We start from the raw sequence: 19,731 nt of genomic DNA, 5'->3' as shown, positions 1-19,731 counted from the left end.
CTCCTCCGGTCTCTCCATCAGCCTCTCCTCCAGTCTCTCCTCTCCTGTCTCCATCAGCCTCTCCATCAGGCTCTCCTCCTGTCTCCATCAGCCTCTCCTCCTGTCTCTCCATCAGCCTCTCCTCCTGTCTCTCCATCAGGCTCTCCTCCTGTCTCTCCATCAGTCGCTCCTCTTCTCCTCTCTCCATCAGCCTCCCCTCCTGTCTCCATCAGCCTCTCCTCCTCTCCTCCTGTCTCAATCAGTCTCCTCTCCTCCTGCTAAGCAAACTAAGTAAATTGTGCTCTAGCTAGCAAACTAAAATTTATATACAATAACAAACTACACCTACAACATAGTTTGTTATTAAAGTTCAATTAAAGTTCTATCTTCTACCAAAAGACCAAGGCTGCATTTAACTGCACTCCAGGTCTGGCTGGCTGACTAAAAACTGCTTCCTTAAAAGGACAACAATTTCGTGACACCAGCTGAGTCAGTTCACATTTATTAATTAAAATATATATTAGTAGAACTCGAGTCAAAATGTACTTCAGCAGGTTTAACTTTGACTACAGAAATGAATTATAATTTCTAATGGCACTTATTTATAACTACTTCTTATAGGGACTAGGCGTTCGGCGGCGTTCGGTCAAGCTCGGTGAAGCTACGTCTCTTGGCTTTAAATTTAAATCTATTTAAATTGAATATATAAAAAAACCCAATAACAATCTCAAATAACAAGTCAATAACAAATATTTCAATACAAGAAGAAATATCACAACTCCTGCTTTTGAAAAATACAATTAAATACAAAGGCTGGAACAAAGTATAAAATAAAATAAAATAAATAAAAATAAATAAAATAATAATAGTTAAAATAAATTAATCAGTGGGGACTACCAACTGAAAATCTTCAATTAACTCAAACAATTTAATTGCATTTAAATTTTGCATCATTTTCAGACATCTTTTGAAAAGGGAAAGTTCATTTTTGAGAGCAGAGATTGAGAGGGAGCATTTTGCATAGCGACATTTATGGATATAATACTTTGTTACAATTATTAGAATATTGATTAAAAATTACAAATTTTTTTCTTTAATGGATAAACCAAATTGAATGTTTTGCAAGGAAATAAAATCTACATTTATTGTTTTAGAAGACAGAAAGTTTCGAAGTTGACCCCATAAGTTTAATACTTCTTTACATTCATAAAAAAGATGTTTAGTTGTTTCCAATTGAGTTGTACAAAAGCCACAATTCTCAACATTAAACTTAAATCTCTCTCTTAAAAACTCATTTGAAGGATATATGTTATTTATTATTTTAAATTGTAATTCTTTATATTTAGGAGGAATTGGGAATTTCAAATAATTTGTCCTAATTTTGACTATCATAGATTTCTCAAAATTTTGTAAGAGAACTGTGCTTTTTGTTCTTCCTGGGTACATATTATTTATAGAATGCTGATTCAAAAACTTGTTGTTGCATTTATTATCTCTAATGTTCACATGCTCAAATTGAATCTTATGGAGTCTAGGAATAAAGAAATTAGATAAACTGTTTTTAACTGAATGAATGAGGACATCAGGGATACTACGTAAAACTTTCTTATAAATTCTTAGTGAACAATCATTTCTATACTTCCTGTTAAAATCCTCCAAACTTAGAAAATCACCATTTCCATCCAGTAAATGAGTAATTGACCAGATTCCTTTATTCCACCAATTTTCTAGAAAAATAGATTTTCTACCACATAGAATGGCTCTGTTGTTCCACAGTGGAACATTATGAGGGCTGAAGTTGTGCTTAAACATTAACTTCCACTGTAACAAAACCTGTTGGTGGAAATTAGAGAGTTGTAGGGGGAGTTTTGATAATTCAAAATCACATTTCAATAACAACTCAATACCTCCAACTTTTTGAAATCGACGGAATAACAAACCAAATGAGATCACCGTTTTTTAAAAGGGACTGAAGCCATCTAATTTTTAAAGTACCATTCATAATTTCAAAATCAATTGCCTTGATACCACCTTCCTCATAATTTTTTAGCAAATCACTTTTCCTGATATAATGGTGTTTGTTTTTCCAAATAAAGTTAAAATTAATTCTATTAATCTGTTTTATGATATTTGGAGGGACGGCTAAAGAATATGCAGGATACGTCAGCCTGGATAAGGATTCAGTTTTTGTTAATAACGTTCTACCAAACAACGTCAAGTCTCTTTGAAGCCAATTATTTAAGGTTTTGCCACATTTATCAATGTTGTCTTGTAAATTTTTTCTAACGCTGGTAGCTAAACATTTAGTAATCCACATGCCTAAGTATTTAATTTCATTTTTAACTGGAATATTGAAAATTGAAGAATCAGAACAGTTGTGAATGCTCATAATTTCACATTTGTTTATATTTAACTGCAGCCCTGAGGCTTGAGAGAACAACTCTATTACCTTTAGAGCTATAGGAATTTGTTCTTTGTTTTTTAGGAAGAGGGTTGTATCATCTGCAAATTGGCTAATGATTATTTTCTGGTTATTTATTTCCAAACCTTCAATATTGGAGTTTTTAATTGTTATTGCTAGTAGCTCTGTGACTAAAATAAATAAGAGAGGCGAGATACTGCAACCTTGTCTGATTCCTCTTTCTACTTTGAATCTGGGACATGTGCCCTGTGACAGAGACACGCAGCTGTTAATATTGGTGTTTAACATGGTAATCATATTAAGAAAACTATTACCAAATCCGAAATGTCTCAACGTGTTAACAATAAATTGATGTTCTACAGAATCAAATGCTTTGTGAAAATCTAAAAACAACATAAAACTGTCATCTTTTATTAAGTGACTATAATCAATAAGGTCCAGAACCAGGCGGATGTTGTTATGGATGGATCTGCCTTTTAGAAAACCAGATTGTGTTTGACTAATTATTCTAGGCAAGCCAGTTTTTAACCTCATTGCCAAAACCTTTGTTAGGATCTTGTAGTCTGTGTTCAATAGCGTGATAGGCCTTAAATTATTTAAGTTTTTCTTATCTTTACCAGGTTTTGGGATTAGTTTAATTATGCCTTGTTTCATAGTTTCCATGAGTTCCTTTCTACTAACACATTCTTCTACAGCCTGAAACAACAAAAGTTTTAAATCCTCCCAGAAATGTTTATAAAGGTTAGCTGTGAGTCCGTCTGGACCAGGAGCGCGATCAGACGCCATATTTCTTATAGCAATGTCAAATTCAGAAATTCTTAGCTCTTCATCACAGATTTCCTTAAAGTTTTCATCAATAATAGGAACTAGATTACTTATTTTATCAAAAAAGGATGAAGTAATTCTCTCTGTATGTGAAGATTTATAAAGATTACTATAGAAATTAAATACTTCTTCTGTTATTCTATTAGTCTCAGAACATTCCACTCCATCAATAATAAGACTATTAATAGAATTATATTCCTGTCTATGTTTTTCTAAGTTACAAAAGAAAGCACTATTTTTTTCTCCTTCTTCGATCCACCTGGCTCTGGACCTTACATAAGCACCTTTTGCCTTATTTATGTAAATCTCATCTAATTTAGATTGCAATTTATTTATTGTTTCTTTATCCTCATCAGTCCAACTTAATTTTCTGTAAAGTGACATAAGATCTTTAATCACTATTGTCTCTTCTGCTTTTTTTTTTCTATGTAATTCTTGACCAAATTTTATTGAAAACTTTCTAATACTGTATTTCAAGTATTCCCACTTAAGAATTGGTGTTTCAATAGAATTATCATTTGATATATTTAGAATAAGTTCTTTAATAAATTGACAAAACTCAAAGTTTTTAAGAAGGTTTGAATTAAATTTCCAGTAATTATTGGGTTTAGAACGTCTATCTAGATTTTGTAGTTTTAAACTAATAATGCAGTGATCACTTAAAGGACAGTTTGCTATCTCTGTTTCTTTAATACACTCTAGAACTGCAGCAGATACCAGCCAATAATCAATGCGTGATTTACTTTGACCATTAGGTTTGTGCCAGGTGAACTGTTTGACTCCACTGTGTAGCTTTCTCCAGACGTCCATCAATTTCGTGCTGCTAACAAATTCTTTAACAATAGGATTTGGAGTTTCTTTTGCCAGCAGTGAAGGCCAACGATCCATATATTCATCTGGAGCCAAGTTGAAATCCCCTCCAACTATGATATGATCAGTAGGAAAATTAGCATTAAACTCTGCAATAACCATTGTTATCTGATGTAGCAGATTCCTGTTGTATTGATCATTATTATATCCATAAATGTTTAAGATTCAGGACTCTGGGAGTTGTGACTGTAACCGACCTGAACACTGAGGCCCCAGAGCGCCCCCTGCAGGATCTGCTCAACCATCTTTGTTTCCAGCAGCACATCAATCATCTGTTAGTCCAGACAGAAAACTGAAGCTGTCAATGAAGCTGAGCAGCAGAAACCCAGAAGAACTGGAATCATCAGCAGGAGATGAACTGGACCACTAGGATCACTGATGCTGCAGCTGAGGAAGAGGAGGACGATGAAGGTGCCATCCTCACACTTCCTGTTTATCAACCCAAGAAAGCAGAAAATCAGCTGAAGAAGAAACGTGAGGAGCGAGAGTCGTCCTGCGCCCTCTAGTGGCTGATTGGACTACTGCACTGGGAGAACTGGACCTTGACGCTACTGCAGCTGCAGTTTTAACACCTACATTAAAACGTAACCTTTCAAATCAAAGCATATATTTCTTTACTACAATATTTCTTCATTGCTCCTTTAACAATAAAACTTAATACATATCTTGTGTTTTTATTAAACCTTTATATCCGTGTTTTCAGAGTCCAGGTGTAATTTATTAGAGAAACTCAACATCTGCTTTATTATAATAACATTTTCTTTCTACTTTACTTTTAAAAAAACCAGTTGTATATAACAAAAATAAAAACAGTAATATCTAACGTATTATTTCTTCACTGTCTGGTTGTCGATTCTCAGTTGGAGAAAATAAACAAAACATAAAATATATCATTGACAAATATTTAACATTTTCGTTTGTAATTTTCGACAAATAAAAAGTTTGCATCTGCACTTGTGATGGACAGGCCATACAACATTATTATTATGTAAGTCCCCAGAGTCGTTCTCATTTGGGCCATCAGTGAATTTCTAGGAGACCAAATGAAACATTTGGGGTTTTTTTGACTCCAGAAGTTCAACCTCCAGGTTTTCCATCGCTGATTGTTGCTGCAAACTTCAGCGGATTATCGATCAATTGATCACAGCTGCTGCTGATCACGTCTCGCCCACAAAGAGAAACGTGGTAACATCAGGAAATAGAAAGAGCTCTTATTTTGACAACAATAAATGATGTTAAATATCTTTGTTTGCAGGTTTATTCAGACAAATTATACATCTGTCAAGAAAACAAAGGAGTCCGTTAGTTAAACCAAAAACATCCATCAGAACAATGAGGCAAATCCTTTGTTACAAGATCTCATCCATGCTGTTACATTCATTACTTGATTGGCGTTTTTGGATATTCATGTCAGAAATATGTTGTGTTTTTCTGGAGTTCAGTGGGATTTTGGTCAGGGGTTGTTGGACAAGTGTTGAAACCTGGAGATACAACAGTCTAAAGTAGACGTCCTGAAACAGTTAATAAAGTATCATGAAAGAACAGGAGCCTAGTAAAAAACACAACAGAATAATAATATGAAAACATTAACTTTCTGATAAAATCAATTTCCCAACAATAACTATGATGCAAAACTTATTTATGTATTTTCTTGGAAATATACTATTTTCAAGCACTGTTCAGGTAAAATCACTCAATCAGGTTTATTCATATATTGTGCATAATATAGCGAGAGCTCATAGGACAATCAGTAATGAAGCAAGTCTGGATGCAAAAACTACACATGGGTTTTATGCAAGGTTATGGGATGGCAGCTGTGGAAAACAAACTTCCAACCTTGTACATGAAACCCAAATAGTTCGTTTGGTGAGAGTTCATAAGCATTTCATATAACATGACTAGCAGATCTGACCTTATTGTAATTTTTCCATCACAATATATATATCTATATTTTTTTCAGATAAATGATGGATGTTCCTGAAAACTGCTCTAAGATCAGAGTTTCTGTGGGACATCCAGTTCCAAACTGGTTCTACTGGTTTCTGTGATGGAAGCTGAAGTTTCTCTCCAGTTTCCAGTAAAGCATCTTTTTCTCTGAGGAGCTTTGAGGAACATTTTCATGTCAACAGAAGGAAGAAGCAGCAGAGAAAAGAGGGTTGAAGTGTCTTTCATGGCTTCAAAGCTGAACTGGAAATGATTCCCATGTTTCCATTCTCAGACCATTTCTGGTTCCAGGATGAAAATGAACCAGAGAGAAAAAAGATCAACTTTCCAGTTGAATCCAGTTCAGATCAAAACTCCATCAAGCCTCTAAATGGAGCCCAGTTTGAATTGGATCTTTATTGATCCAAAGAGACAAACAATATCAGACACTAAATGACAGACAAGAAAAAATAAACAGGAGGAAAATCTTTGAGGTCAGAGGTCATCATCATGATCCAGTCAGTCTCTTTAGACTCAAACTGCTGCAGCTTCAACCTCTGAAGATCAGCAGGACACAGAGATCATTATCTACTAGAACGTACATGTCTTCCACCTGCAGAGAGAAGAAGGAAGGAGAGATCAGATCAGTGAGTGTTTCCAGACTCTCTCCAGCAGCAGTCAGTGACGCAGCACATCCAGTCGATGGTTTCCAGGCTGCAGTCAGACTGATCTCAGAGCTGTGACCAAGATGAACCTGATCAGTTGTTTCCTGTTGAACTGAGAGAACAATCAGATCTGAGATCAGATCTGCTGCTGCCACAGTTTGATGAATGAGGACCACTGACTGTCTCTAGACATGTTGGACGGCTGGACGCTGGAGTCCAGCTGGACTTCCTGGAGACATGGACACAGCAACAACACTCATCTTCACACCCACACAAACACAGGAACACAGCAAGCTGCTGCTCCTCTGATTGGCTGATTGCTGTCTCTGTGTCCAATCAGGAAGCCTGAACCATTCTCCTCCCACTGAGAAGCTGCAGCTTTACTGGGAACACTGGATCTTTGCTTTGATGCTAACTGGGTTTAGTTCAATATGCTGACAGGAGATGAAATCACTACAAACATTTACTTACTGAAGATAATCTACAAGATCCTTCAGCTGCTGAACATCTGAATCCTTCAGGTTGTTGCATCCCAGGTCCAGTTTTTTCAGATGGAGGCTGTTGGACTTCAGAGCTGAAGCCAAATAATCACAGCTGATCTTTGACAAACTGCAGTTCCACAATCTGAATAAAGAATAAAAGATGAGCTGAACCAACAGGATGCAGGTTAACCAGTCCAACAGAACCAGTTAAAGATTCTCATGAATATTAATGCCAACAAGCTGCTGCTTCAATAAAGACCTGCTGACTTCAGAACCAGAACCAGAACCTGGTACTGGGTCGTGTTCTATTGGAGGATTTTAGTCAGTAAAATCATTCCAGGTTGTGATCAAAGTGTTGAAGCATCAATCATTGATTATTGATTTGTTCCTGTCAGATTCCAGGATTCACTTTTCTAGACTGGGTTGAATGACCTTTGACCTGCTTCACATGAGGGGGATTTCTACACACCGGGGGTCCGAATGCTGTCCTGTTCTGACCTCAGGTCAGCAGGTCCAACTCAGTTACACAGAGGGACTAAATTAAACTCTGGATCCAAGTCCAGGAACAAACTCAGAAAATATTGATTAGAACAGAAGAAATGAACTTTGATTTATGATCAATTATAAATAATTATTCACAGAAATATCAATAATTATATTATTAAAATACCTCAATGTCTCCAGTCTGCAGCCTTCAGTCTGTAGAAAACCACAGAACTCCTTCAGTCCAGAATCTTCCAGGTTGGTTCTGTACAGGACCAGTCCTGTCAGATGGGTCGGTTTGGACTTCAGAGCTGAGAACAGAGAAGTCCAGCTGGTCTCTGACAAACTGCAGCCCCACAATCTGAATAAAGAATAAAAGATGTGAGCTGAACCAACAGGATGCAGGTTAAAACTGAAATATGAACAAATAAATAATAAAATGTAGAAAGTTAATTTCCCTGAATGTAAAAGAAACTTGATGAACTGATTCCAACATCTGATCCAGTCAAACTGGTTTAAAGAGTCCAAACCAGCAGAACCAGAACATTTGATCAAAACAGAAACTCAAAGTTTTTCTAAAAGTTTCTCAGGATCTTAAATTCAGTCGGATGTTTTTTTCTCTCCATGTTTCCTTCCAGACTCTGTATTATCTGACTGCTCTGTACCATCATTTATCTACAGATATTTTATGTCTCCAGTTTTTGTTCATTAATCTATTAATGATTTTTTCTTGCTGGTTGTATTTTAACTGCAGCTCATTGATAATTATGACAGATGTAAACTGGTTGATTTCAATCCGTCTAATTCAGCGTTTTACAATTTCCATTACAGCTCACATTCTGAAAGTTGATCATTTTCTCATTTTGTGCTGATTCAGTTACTGAACTATCAACTAGAAAATATTGAGTCTTTTCTCTGTCAGATTGATGAGGGTCATTTAGTTCAAGTTCTGAATCCTTCATCAGAGATGCTGCAGAAATGGGAACTTTATCATAAAGGAACAACAGGATTGTGAAGATGAATCATTTTAAATCTATTTTCCAGGTAAAACATGAGAATGATTTCAGTGAACTGATGAAGCTTGTTGCATATAAAACATTATAAAGGTAAGATCTCATTTCCTGTCCTACAAAATAAGAGCTGAATCAAAATGTTTGAACAAAATGACTTAAACACCAAAACCTTCACAAAGTCAGTATTTACTGCAGGACTGTTAATGAATTATCTTTCTATTATTTATGTCTCCTTAATGTCCAGGAACTCTGCCAGAAGACTGTGGTCATCCTGATAGAGTCTGACTGTCACAACAAACTCAGGTTTTCCTCTAAGCTGCTCTCAGTGGTTTGGAGGACGACTGACTTGGAATTTGCTCCATTAGTGGAATTCACACTAAAATGGAAACTCATCACTTGCTTCCTTTTTGTTTTTCTTCCTGCCAACATCAAACTCCTGCATGTGCTGCAGCTCCATATGATCAGGCAGTCAAGTCCACAGAAAACTTCCCTGTTTCTAGGAACCATTTCATCCAGAGTTGGTCGACTTTCTCTGTCCATCTCTGTCAGACTGTGAACCTTTAGTCTGAGCATGTGGAGAACCTCTCCTAACAACCTGCTTCACATTCATGTGCTGCAGTCTCTGCTGGTTCTGATGTCTGGGACCAGAATATTCATGTCCTGAAGAACCTGCAGCCTGTTGAGCTCAGAGAAAAACTCAGTTGTCTGGATATTTTCAGATGAAGATGAAGTTGGTTTCTGATTGTATCTTCTGATTCAGGAAATGGATAAAGGGCGATTCCACCTAATTTTAATCAACTATCAGCATCTTTAATCTACTAGAGTTAAAACACTGAACCACCTGGACTCTTTAAACCTGGACTGGATTATTATCAACTAATAGCAGAAGATTTAAAACTCGGTGTGGAATTTGTGGATCTTCAATAAAGGGAGATTTCATTCTCTCTCTTTCTGCATCTTGACCTTTGACCTGCTTCACATGAGGGGCATTTCTACACACCGGGGGTCCGAATGCTGTCCTGTTCTGACCTCAGGTCAGCGGGTCCAACTCAGTTACACAGAGGGACTAAATTAAACTCTGGATCCAAGTCCAGGAACAAACTCAGAAAATATTGATTAGAACAGAAGAAATGAACTTTGATTTATGATCAATTATAAATAATTATTCACAGAAATATCAATAATTATATTATTAAAATACATCAATTTCTCCAGTCTGCAGCCTTCAGTCTGTAGAAAACCACAGAGATCCTTCAGTCCAGAACCTTCCAGGTTGGTGCTGTTCAGGTACAGTTCTGTCAGATGGGTCGGTTTGGACTTCAGAGCCGAGAACAGAGAAGTCCAGCTGGTCTCTGACAACCTGCAGAAATACAATCTGAATAAAGAATAAAAGATGTGAGCTGAACCAACAAGATGCAGGTTAAAACTGAAATATGAACAAATAAATAATAAAAATGTATAAAATTAATTTCCCTGAATGTAAAAGAAACTTGATGAACTGATTCCAACATCTGATCCAGTCAAACTGGTTTAAAGAGTCCAAACCAGCAGAACCAGAACATTTGATCAAAAAAGAAACTCAAAGTTTTTCTAAAAGTTTCTCAGGATCTTAAATTCAGTCGGATGTTTTTTTCTCTCCATGTTTCCTTCCAGACTCTGTATTATCTGACTGCTCTGTACCATCATTTATCTACAGATATTTTATCTCTCCAGTTTTTGTTTATTAAACTATTAATAATTTTTTCTTGCTGGTTTTATTTTAACTGCAGCTCATTGCTAATTATGACAGATGTAAACTGGTTGATTTCAATCCGTCTAATTCAGCGTTTTACAAAATCATTACAGCTCACATTCTGAAAGTTGATCATTTTCTCATTTTGTGCTGATTCAGTTACTGAACTATCAACTAGAAAATATTGAGTCTTTTCTCTGTCAGATTGATGAGGGTCATTTAGTTCAAGTTCTGAATCCTTCATCAGAGATGCTGCAGAAATGGGAACTTTATCATAAAGGAACAACAGGATTGTGAAGATGAATCATTTTAAATCTATTTTCCAGGTAAAACATGAGAATGATTTCAGTGAACTGATGAAGCTTGTTGCATATAAAACATTATAAAGGTAAGATCTCATTTCCTGTCCTACAAAATAAGAGCTGAATCAAAATGTTTGAACAAAATGACTTAAACACCAAAACCTTCACAAAGTCAGTATTTACTGCAGGACTGTTAATGAATTATCTTTCTATTATTTATGTCTCCTTAATGTCCAGGAACTCTGCCAGAAGACTGTGGTCATCCTGATAGAGTCTGACTGTCACAACAAACTCAGGTTTTCCTCTAAGCTGCTCTCAGTGGTTTGGAGGACGACTGACTTGGAATTTGCTCCATTAGTGGAAATGACACTAAAATGGAAACTCATCACTTGCTTCCTTTTTGTTTTTCTTCCTGCCAACATCAAACTCCTGCATGTGCTGCAGCTCCATATGATCAGGCAGTCAAGTCCACAGAAAACTTCCCTGTTTCTAGGAACCATTTCATCCAGAGTTGGTCGACTTTCTCTGTCCATCTCTGTCAGACTGTGAACCTTTAGTCTGAGCTTGTGGAGAACCTCTCCTAACAACCTGCTTCACATTCATGTGCTGCAGTCTCTGCTGGTTCTGATGTCTGGGACCAGAATATTCATGTCCTGAAGAACCTGCAGCCTGTTGAGCTCAGAGAAAAACTCAGTTGTCTGGATTTTTTCAGATGAAGATGAAGTTGGTTTCTGATTGAAGCTTCTGACTCAGGAAATGGATAAAGGGCGATTCCACCTAATTTTAATCAACTATCAGCATCTTTAATCTACTAGAGTTAAAACACTGAACCACCTGGACTCTTTAAACCTGGACTGGATTATTATCAACTAATAGCAGAAGATTTAAAACTAAGTGTGGCATTTGTGGATCTTCAATAAAGGGAGATTTCATTCTCTCTCTTTCTGCATCTTGACCTTTGACCTGCTTCACATGAGGGGGATTTCTACACACTGGTGGTCCGAATGCTGTCCTGTTTTGACCTCAGGTCAGCGGGTCCAACTCAGTTACACAGAGGGACTAAATTAAACTCTGGATCCAAGTCCAGGAACAAACTCAGAAAATATTGATTAGAACAGAAGAAATGAACTTTGATTTATGATCAATTATAAATAATTATTCACAGAAATATCAATAATTATATTATTAAAATACCTCAATCTCTCCAGTCTGCAGCCTTCAGTCTGTAGAAAACCACAGAGATCCTTCAGTCCAGAACCTTCCAGGTTGGTGTTGTCCAGGTCCAGTTGTGTCAGATGGGTCGGTTTGGACTTCAGAGTTGAGAACAGAGAAGTCCAGCTGGTCTCTGACAACCTGCAGCCAAACAATCTGAATAAAGAATAAAAGATGTGAGCTGAACCAACAGGATGCAGATTAAAACTGAAATATGAACAAATAAATAATAAAAATGTAGAAAATTAATTTCCCTGAATGTAAAAGAAACTTGATGGACTGATTCCAACATCTGATCCAGTCAAACTGGTTTAAAGAGTCCAAACCAGCAGAACCAGAACATTTGATCAAAACAGAAACTCAAAGTTTTTCTAAAAGTTTCTCAGGATCTTAAATTCAGTCGGATGTTTTTTTCTCTCTCCATGTTTCCTTCTAGACTCTGTATTATCTGACTGCTCTGTTCCATCATTTATCTACAGATATTTTATCTCTCCAATTTTTGTTCATTAATCTATTAATGATTTTTTCTTGCTGGTTGTATTTTAACTGCAGCTCATTGCTAAGTATGACAGATGTAAACTGGTTGATTTCAATCCGTCTAATTCAGCGTTTTACAATTTCCATTACAGCTCACATTCTGAAAGTTGATCATTTTCTCATTTTGTGCTGATTCAGTTACTGAACTATCAACTAGAAAATATTGAGTCTTTTCTCTGTCAGATTGATGAGGGTCATTTAGTTCAAGTTCTGAATCCTTCATCAGAGATGCTGCAGAAATGGGAACATTATCATAAAGGAACAACAGGATTGTGAAGATGAATCATTTTAAATCTATTTTCCAGGTAAAACATGAGAATGATTTCAGTGAACTGATGAAGCTTGTTGAATATAAAGAATTACAAAGGTAAGATCTCAGTTCCTGTCCTACAAAATAAGAGCTGAATCAAAATGTTTGAACAAAATGACTTAAACACCAAAACCTTCACAAAGTCAGTATTTACTGCAGGACTGTTAATGAATTATCTTTCTATTATTTATGTCTCCTTAATGTCCAGGAACTCTGCCAGAAGACTGTGGTCATCCTGATAGAGTCTGACTGTCACAACAAACTCAGGTTTTCCTCTAAGCTGCTCTCAGTGGTTTGGAGGACGACTGACTAGGAATTTGCTCCATTAGTGGAATTGACACTAAAATGGAAACTCATCACTTGCTTCCTTTTTGTTTTTCTTCCTGCCAACATCAAACTCCTGCATGTGCTGCAGCTCCATATGATCAGGCAGTCAAGTCCACAGAAAACTTCCCTGTTTCTAGGAACCATTTCATCCAGAGTTGGTCGACTTTCTCTGTCCATCTCTGTCAGACTGTGAACCTTTAGTCTGAGCTTGTGGAGAACCTCTCCTAACAACCTGCTTCAGATTCATGTGCTGCAGTCTCTGCTGGTTCTGATGTCTGGGACCAGAATATTCATGTCCTGAAGAACCTGCAGCCTGTTGAGCTCAGAGAAAAACTCAGTTGTCTGGATATTTTCAGATGAAGATGAAGTTGGTTTCTGATTGAAGCTTCTGATTCAGGAAATGGATAAAGGGCGATTCCACCTAATTTTAATCTACTATCAGCATCTTTAATCTACTAGAGTTAAAACACTGAACCACCTGGACTCTTTAAACCTGGACTGGATTATTATCAACTAATAGCAGAAGATTTAAAACTAATGTGGCATTTGTGGATCTTCAATAAAGGGAGATTTCATTCTCTCTCTTTCTGCATCTTGACCTTTGACCTGCTTCACATGAGGGGGATTTCTACACACCGGGGGTCCGAATGCTGTCCTGTTCTGACCTCAGGTCAGCGGGTCCAACTCAGTTACACAGAGGGACTAAATTAAACTCTGGATCCAAGTCCAGGAACAAACTCAGAAAATATTGATTAGAACAGAAGAAATGAACTTTGATTTATGATCAATTATAAATAATTATTCACAGAAATATCAATAATTATATTATTAAAATACCTCAATGTCTCCAGTCTGCAGCCTTCAGTCTGTAGAAAACCACAGAGCTCCTTCACTACAGAACCTTCCAGGTTGGTGTAGCTCAGGTCCAGTTCTGTCAGATGGGTCGGTTTGGACTTCAGAGCTGAGAACAGAGAAGTCCAGCTGGTCTCTGACAAACTGCAGCCAATCAATCTGAATAAAGAATAAAAGATGAGCTGAACCAACAGGATGCAGGTTAAAACTGAAATATGAACAAATAAATAATAAAATGTAGAAAATTAATTTCCCTGAATGTAAAAGAAACTTGATGAACTGATTCCAACATCTGATCCAGTCAAACTGGTTTAAAGAGTCCAAACCAGCAGAACCAGAACATTTGATCAAAACAGAAACTCAAAGTTTTCTATCAGCCTGGATGAGTTGAACTATTTCTGCTGGTTCCTGATCATCAGCTGGAGACCCGACTTGGTAACTGGATCAGAACCAGTCAGTTTGTTCATTAATGGTCTTTGGGTTCTTATTAAAGCTGCTGAAAGTCAATGGAGGCCATTATTTAATGTTTATGAGCTTTTATTCTGTCATTTGAACAGATTGTTTTGAAAGAAAATATATTGGAATAAAATTATTTATTAAACTAATGACTAGGCCTGTCACCATAGCAACTTTTACTGGGTGATTTATTGTCTCAAAAATTATTGTGATAAATGATAATATTGTTTGAAGACCTTTTTACACTGATTTAATGGAAATGACATAATAATACATGCGATTTCCTGCCAAAGATAAATACACTTTATTTTCAAAAGAACACTTAACACTGGAACTGATAAAATAAACAAAACAACAAAAAACAAAAATAAAATGGATTCTCAGTCTCCATTAACAAAAATGTACTTGAATAAAAACACCAAAGTGTAAATAAATACTGCATTCAACCAAAAGAGTGCAGATTATGAAGTCTGTTTACCATATTGCTCTTCAGTAATCATTAGATTTAAATATAGAAGATGGAACATCGACTATCTGATGCAATAGTTCACACTACATGTTAGTTCACACCTACATTTTCCCCTTATGACAATCTTAGAACGTTGATCGTTCTAAGATTGTTGCTTGTGATCATCCTGTAGTGTGTGGTGTGTTACGGTAGATCGTTGTGGCCTCTTCTATCTAAATCAGGGGTTTTCCCCACTGGGATCGTTAACACAACCTGTTGAATGTGACAGGTAGCCAATCAGAAAGCGCAGATTCTCCTCCTGCTTTCTGAGGGGAAATTACAGAGGGGAATCCCAAACAGCTGACACGGCGCAACCCGAAGTCCAGCGGACATTGGAGATGATATGTGGAAACAACATTAATGTTTATAAAACATTTGGTGCAAAGAATATAGAAATGACGAGGGGAGGAGTTGGACCGGTAACTTTTCAGCTGTTCTTCGTTAACGTGACATAAATAGGTTCTAATGATTTTCATTCAGTCAGGACGTTACGCTGACACTAGAGCTACATGAATTGCAGGTAGATTGTAGTAAAGCATTGATTAATGCCTGGTTTTAAAATTAGTTCACTGGACTTGTAGCCATTATTTTGTGCTCATTGTTGGACATCAGACGGCACAATTGAACCCGATAGAACCGTTATACCAAGGATTTCTGTGGGCTAATGTGTGATCTCTCAGGTTTTGAAAATCGTCCGACAATCGACCGACAGCTCTAAGATCGTGTCGTGTGAACTGGACATTAAACTGAGGAAATGAGGAAGGGAGGGTCAGTGGAGAGCACCGGAGTTGAGCCTGTTTTCATTCAGCGTCATCAACAGAAAGAGAAAAAGGTCGGAAGAGACGATAAAGGCGATAAACTGACGTTGATAGTTTTAATTTATCGTACGATTAATTGATTTATCATTTATAGTGACAGGCCTAATAATGACTAAAGTATAAATGAACAATTTCATTAGATTAGTAGAGAAAACAAACCCCAGTTTCTTCACTTTACTGACTGAACTCTCCAGGATCTCAACCAGAGGCTTCAGATCAGATTCTCCACCTTCATATATGTTGATCTTATTTATTTCCAGTTCAGTCAGATCTGGGTTGGACTTCAGCGCTGAGGCCACAACATCACATTCAGCCTTTTGGAGCGAACAGCCACCAAGTCTGTGATTAGAGAAGAAATAAAATCAGTTCTAATAAAATCAATCTGGATCAATAACAGACTAAAATGTGATAACAGTGATGTCATCATCTGATCAACATCTGATCTTCAATTTACTGAGTTTGACCCCACAGAGAATCAGTTCAGTTCCTGGTTAAAGTCCAGGTTCTGGTTCTGGTTCTGGTCCAGGCTTCATGTCCTCAGACCTTCAGCTGCAGTCAGATGTTGAAGATCTTCTATCATCTGTGAAGGACAGTTTAGTTTTCTCTGCAGCATCTGATGGAGCTGCAGCATCAGAGCCTCAAAGGAGCTGCAGCAGCTGATGAAGAGGCTGACTGAGCTGAATGAAGGAAACTACTGGAGATGATGGAGAGGAGGAGGAACTGCTCACAGCTGGGACTTGGACTAGACCCTTTGGCTCCTTGAGATCTTCCACCAGGCAGGAAGTGAGTTAGAAATGAAGTGAGCAGAGCAGGAAGTCCAGCCTGCTGTGGACCTCTGGCATCTCTGGGTTTGTTTAGCCAATATCTGCTGCAGCATCTAGAATCATCATCATCATTAATAATAGTAGGATATTCTATAGAAACAAAGTTCCCAGCAGCAGGTTATTAAATGCTGCCACAGAGGAAACTGGGAGCAGAAACCAAACACATGATGCTCCCAGTTCTGTCTCCGTTCATCTGCTGGATTTGATGCTTTAACAAAGTAGAAAGTGGACAGTCGTCAACCTGCTGCAGCTAAAAGCTTCAGATTGTTCTGGTCGTCCTGCAGAGCAGCAGCAGAACCGGTCCTGCTGCTGCTTCAGGTCTGAACCTCTCAGACTGTTGATCTGAGAGGAACTGGGACAAACTGGTTGGAAGAGGGAACCATGTCTCTGCAGTGGTCTGTCCATCGTCTCAGAGGAACAAAGGTTTGGATGTCAGAAGAAATTGTTGCTAAACTCCTGAAGAGCTGAAGACCAAAACCCCTGGAGGAGACGGAGCGTTTGGGTCCAGCAGCATTTTCATGGTGAAGCAGTGAAAGTTCTCCAGTAACTAGAAGAGGCTGGGATGTCTAAAGAGTTGAAGCTCATGTCTCTCCAGGTCTTCATGGAGGACAGCTAACAGCTTCAACAAAGGCTGCAGATGAAGAGTTGATGAGGAAAATGGTTCCAGCTCTGGAAGCTCAGAGTTCTCAGAGCTTTGGGAGGATCTGACAGAAACCAGAACTTTTTCTGGACCAGACAACAATCAACACATTTTGGTCTCATTTACAAACTCAGAGGAAACTAGTGTGAGGAGGAACGGTTGGTTCACAAAGTTTCTAACTAATTACAATGCAGGGATTTATTTTAAAGTTTCCATCAAACCTAAACAATTATTTTATAAAAACAGTCAAAGATCCTAAAAGGTGATTTATGGAGTAGCGGCTCAATGAGTGAAGAAGAATTTAAAGTTAAAATGTGTCTCTGGCGGATTGGATCTTAGAGAAAACAGATTTTCTAGAGTTATGAAAGTTTTTATCCATTTAAACATGAAAAGTGATAAAAAGTTAAATATTTTTAAAATGATCAAAATGTCTAAAAACCAGAAGCTGCAGCTCTCCTGGATGATCTGAATGTTTAGATGTTTGAATGGCTGAAATAATCCAGAGGATGAAGGAAAAAGTTAAAGACCAAAAACATCCAGAAGCAACTTGAAGAAGAAGAAGAAACAGGAGGACAATATTGCTGAATCAGCATTCACACAATGAAAACATCTGGACTCACCGAGCCTTTCTGCAGTTCCTCACAGCTGGAAACAGTCTCTGTCGTCCATCTATTGATGTGTTGTACTTCTCCAGGTCCAACTCATCCAGAACCTCTGACATCTGCAGCATGAAGGCCAGAGCTGAACAGTCAGTATCTGAGAGCCTCTTCCCTGAATCCAGCAGCCGTTGGATCTCCTGATAAAATGAGAGATCGTTCATCTCCACCAGACAGTAGAAGATGTTGATGCTTCTGTCAGGAGAGATATCATCAGTGTTAATCTCCTTCAGGTTGGTGATGATTCTCTGGATGGTTTCTGGACTGTTCTCTCTCTGACCCAGCAGATCTTCTAAGAGGTTCTGGTTGGACTCCACAGTGAGACCATGAAAGAAGCGGACAAACAGGTCCAGGTGGCCATTTTTACTGCTGAGGGATTTCTCCATGACTTTCTTCATGAACTCATCTAGAGATGTTTCTCTGTATTTTTCTCCCAGGAACGTCTGGATCACCTCTGACTTCCTGCTGGTGAAACAGTGGAGCATGTAGACTGCAGCCAGAAACTCCTGGACGCTCAGATGAACAAAGGAGTAGATGGAGATGTTGTTCACTTCTCTCTCTGTTTTAAACATTTCAGTGAAAACTCCTGAGAACAACGCAGCATCTTTGATGTTGATGCCACACTGATTGAGGTCTTTGTCATAGAAGATCAGGTTTCCCTTCAGCAGCTGATCAAAAGCCAGTCTTCCTAGAGACTCAATCAGCTTCATGTTCTCTGGACTCCAGATAGATTTTGTCTTTTTTCCTCTATCATACTTTTCCTCCTTTATTTTGAGTTGAACCTTCAGGAACTCTATGTACATCTCAGTCAGGGTCTTGGGCAGATCTCCTCCCTCTCTGGTCTCCATCAGATTCTCCAGAACTTTAGCAGTGATCCAGCAGAAAACTGGGATGTGACACATGATGTGGAGAGTTTTTGATTTCTGGATGTGGGAGATGATCTTGTTGGCCTTCTCGTCATAATCTCTGAATCTCTTCCTGAAGTATTCCTCCTTCTGGGGGTCAGTGAACCCTCTGACCTCTGTTACCATGTCAACAAACTTTGCAGGGATCTGATTGGCTGCTGCAGGTCGTGTGGTTATCCAGAGGAGAGCAGAAGGAAACAGTTTCCTCCTGATGATGTTTGTCAGCAGAACATCCAGTGATCTGGACTCTGTAACATCAGTCAGGATCAGATTGTTGTTGAAATCCAGATCAAGTCGACTTTCATCCAGACCATCAAAGATGAACAGAACCTGAAACGTTTCAAAGCTGCTGATTTCTTTGGTTTTAGTGAAGAATTTATGAATCAGTTCCAATAAACTGAACTTTTCTTCTCTCAACATATTCAGCTCTCTGAAAGTGAATGGAAATATGAAATCAATGTTCTGGTTGGTTTTGCCTTCAGCCCAGTCCAGAGTGAACTTCTGTGTTAACAGTGTTTTCCCAATGCCACTCCCATGGTCATCACTGTTCTGATTGATTGATCTCTTCCAGGTGGGGTTTAAAGATGTCTCTTCTGATTGTTTCTTGTTTCCTGGATGCTGTTTCAATCTGTCTGACCTCATGTTCCTGGTTGACCTCTAGTTAACCCTCTGTGATGTGGAGCTCTGTGTAGATCTGGTTCAGAACGGTTTTATTTCTATGTTCAGCGACGCCTTCAGAGAGACTCTGGAACTTCATCTTCAGAAACTCTTTAAGGTCAGGCTGATACTGAGCAACAATATCTGAAAAAACAAAGAAAAACAAACTAAATAAAAACAATTTGCAATATTCTAACAAGTAACTGGACTAATAAAGTGGCCAGTTTGGTTCTTCTACATAAACTATGAAGGAAACATAATTCAATAATTAGAGAAAACTCAATGAAAGTTATTCCAACGTCAGTCTCAGGGCCGGCCCAAGGCAAAAGCAAA

General features: G+C 37.9%; 2 protein-coding genes across 3 annotated transcripts in view; both read right to left on the bottom strand.

The window, feature by feature from the left end:
• Positions 1–19,731, bottom strand: part of LOC122827331 (NLR family CARD domain-containing protein 3-like) — a 400,427-nt gene that overhangs the window by 231,147 nt on the left and 149,549 nt on the right. The gene's annotated exons all lie outside the window — the stretch shown is intronic.
• The window catches only part of LOC122827327 (NLR family CARD domain-containing protein 3-like), a 77,124-nt gene continuing 63,710 nt past the window's right edge, over positions 6,318–19,731 (bottom strand). The window contains exons 8-12 of one of the 2 annotated variants that reach the window (XM_044110134.1): positions 15,876–16,055; positions 13,920–14,093; positions 7,837–8,010; positions 7,156–7,308; positions 6,318–6,632 (exon numbers count right to left, since the gene is read on the bottom strand). In XM_044110134.1, coding sequence (XP_043966069.1) covers positions 6,611–6,632; positions 7,156–7,308; positions 7,837–8,010; positions 13,920–14,093; positions 15,876–16,055 — 703 coding nt within the window. In that variant the 3' untranslated portion in view covers positions 6,318–6,610. Of the gene's footprint in view, positions 6,633–7,155; positions 7,309–7,836; positions 8,011–9,811; positions 10,038–11,890; positions 12,065–13,919; positions 14,094–15,875; positions 16,056–19,731 lie in introns of those variants that run through there. The other variant, XM_044110133.1, reaches the window with a different exon arrangement.

This window comes from Gambusia affinis, linkage group LG24 (assembly GCF_019740435.1).
Source record: "Gambusia affinis linkage group LG24, SWU_Gaff_1.0, whole genome shotgun sequence".
Taxonomy (NCBI): domain Eukaryota; kingdom Metazoa; phylum Chordata; class Actinopteri; order Cyprinodontiformes; family Poeciliidae; genus Gambusia; species Gambusia affinis.
The sequence above is the reverse complement of the archived record's forward strand: the minus strand, read 5'-3'. Positions and strand labels throughout refer to the sequence as shown.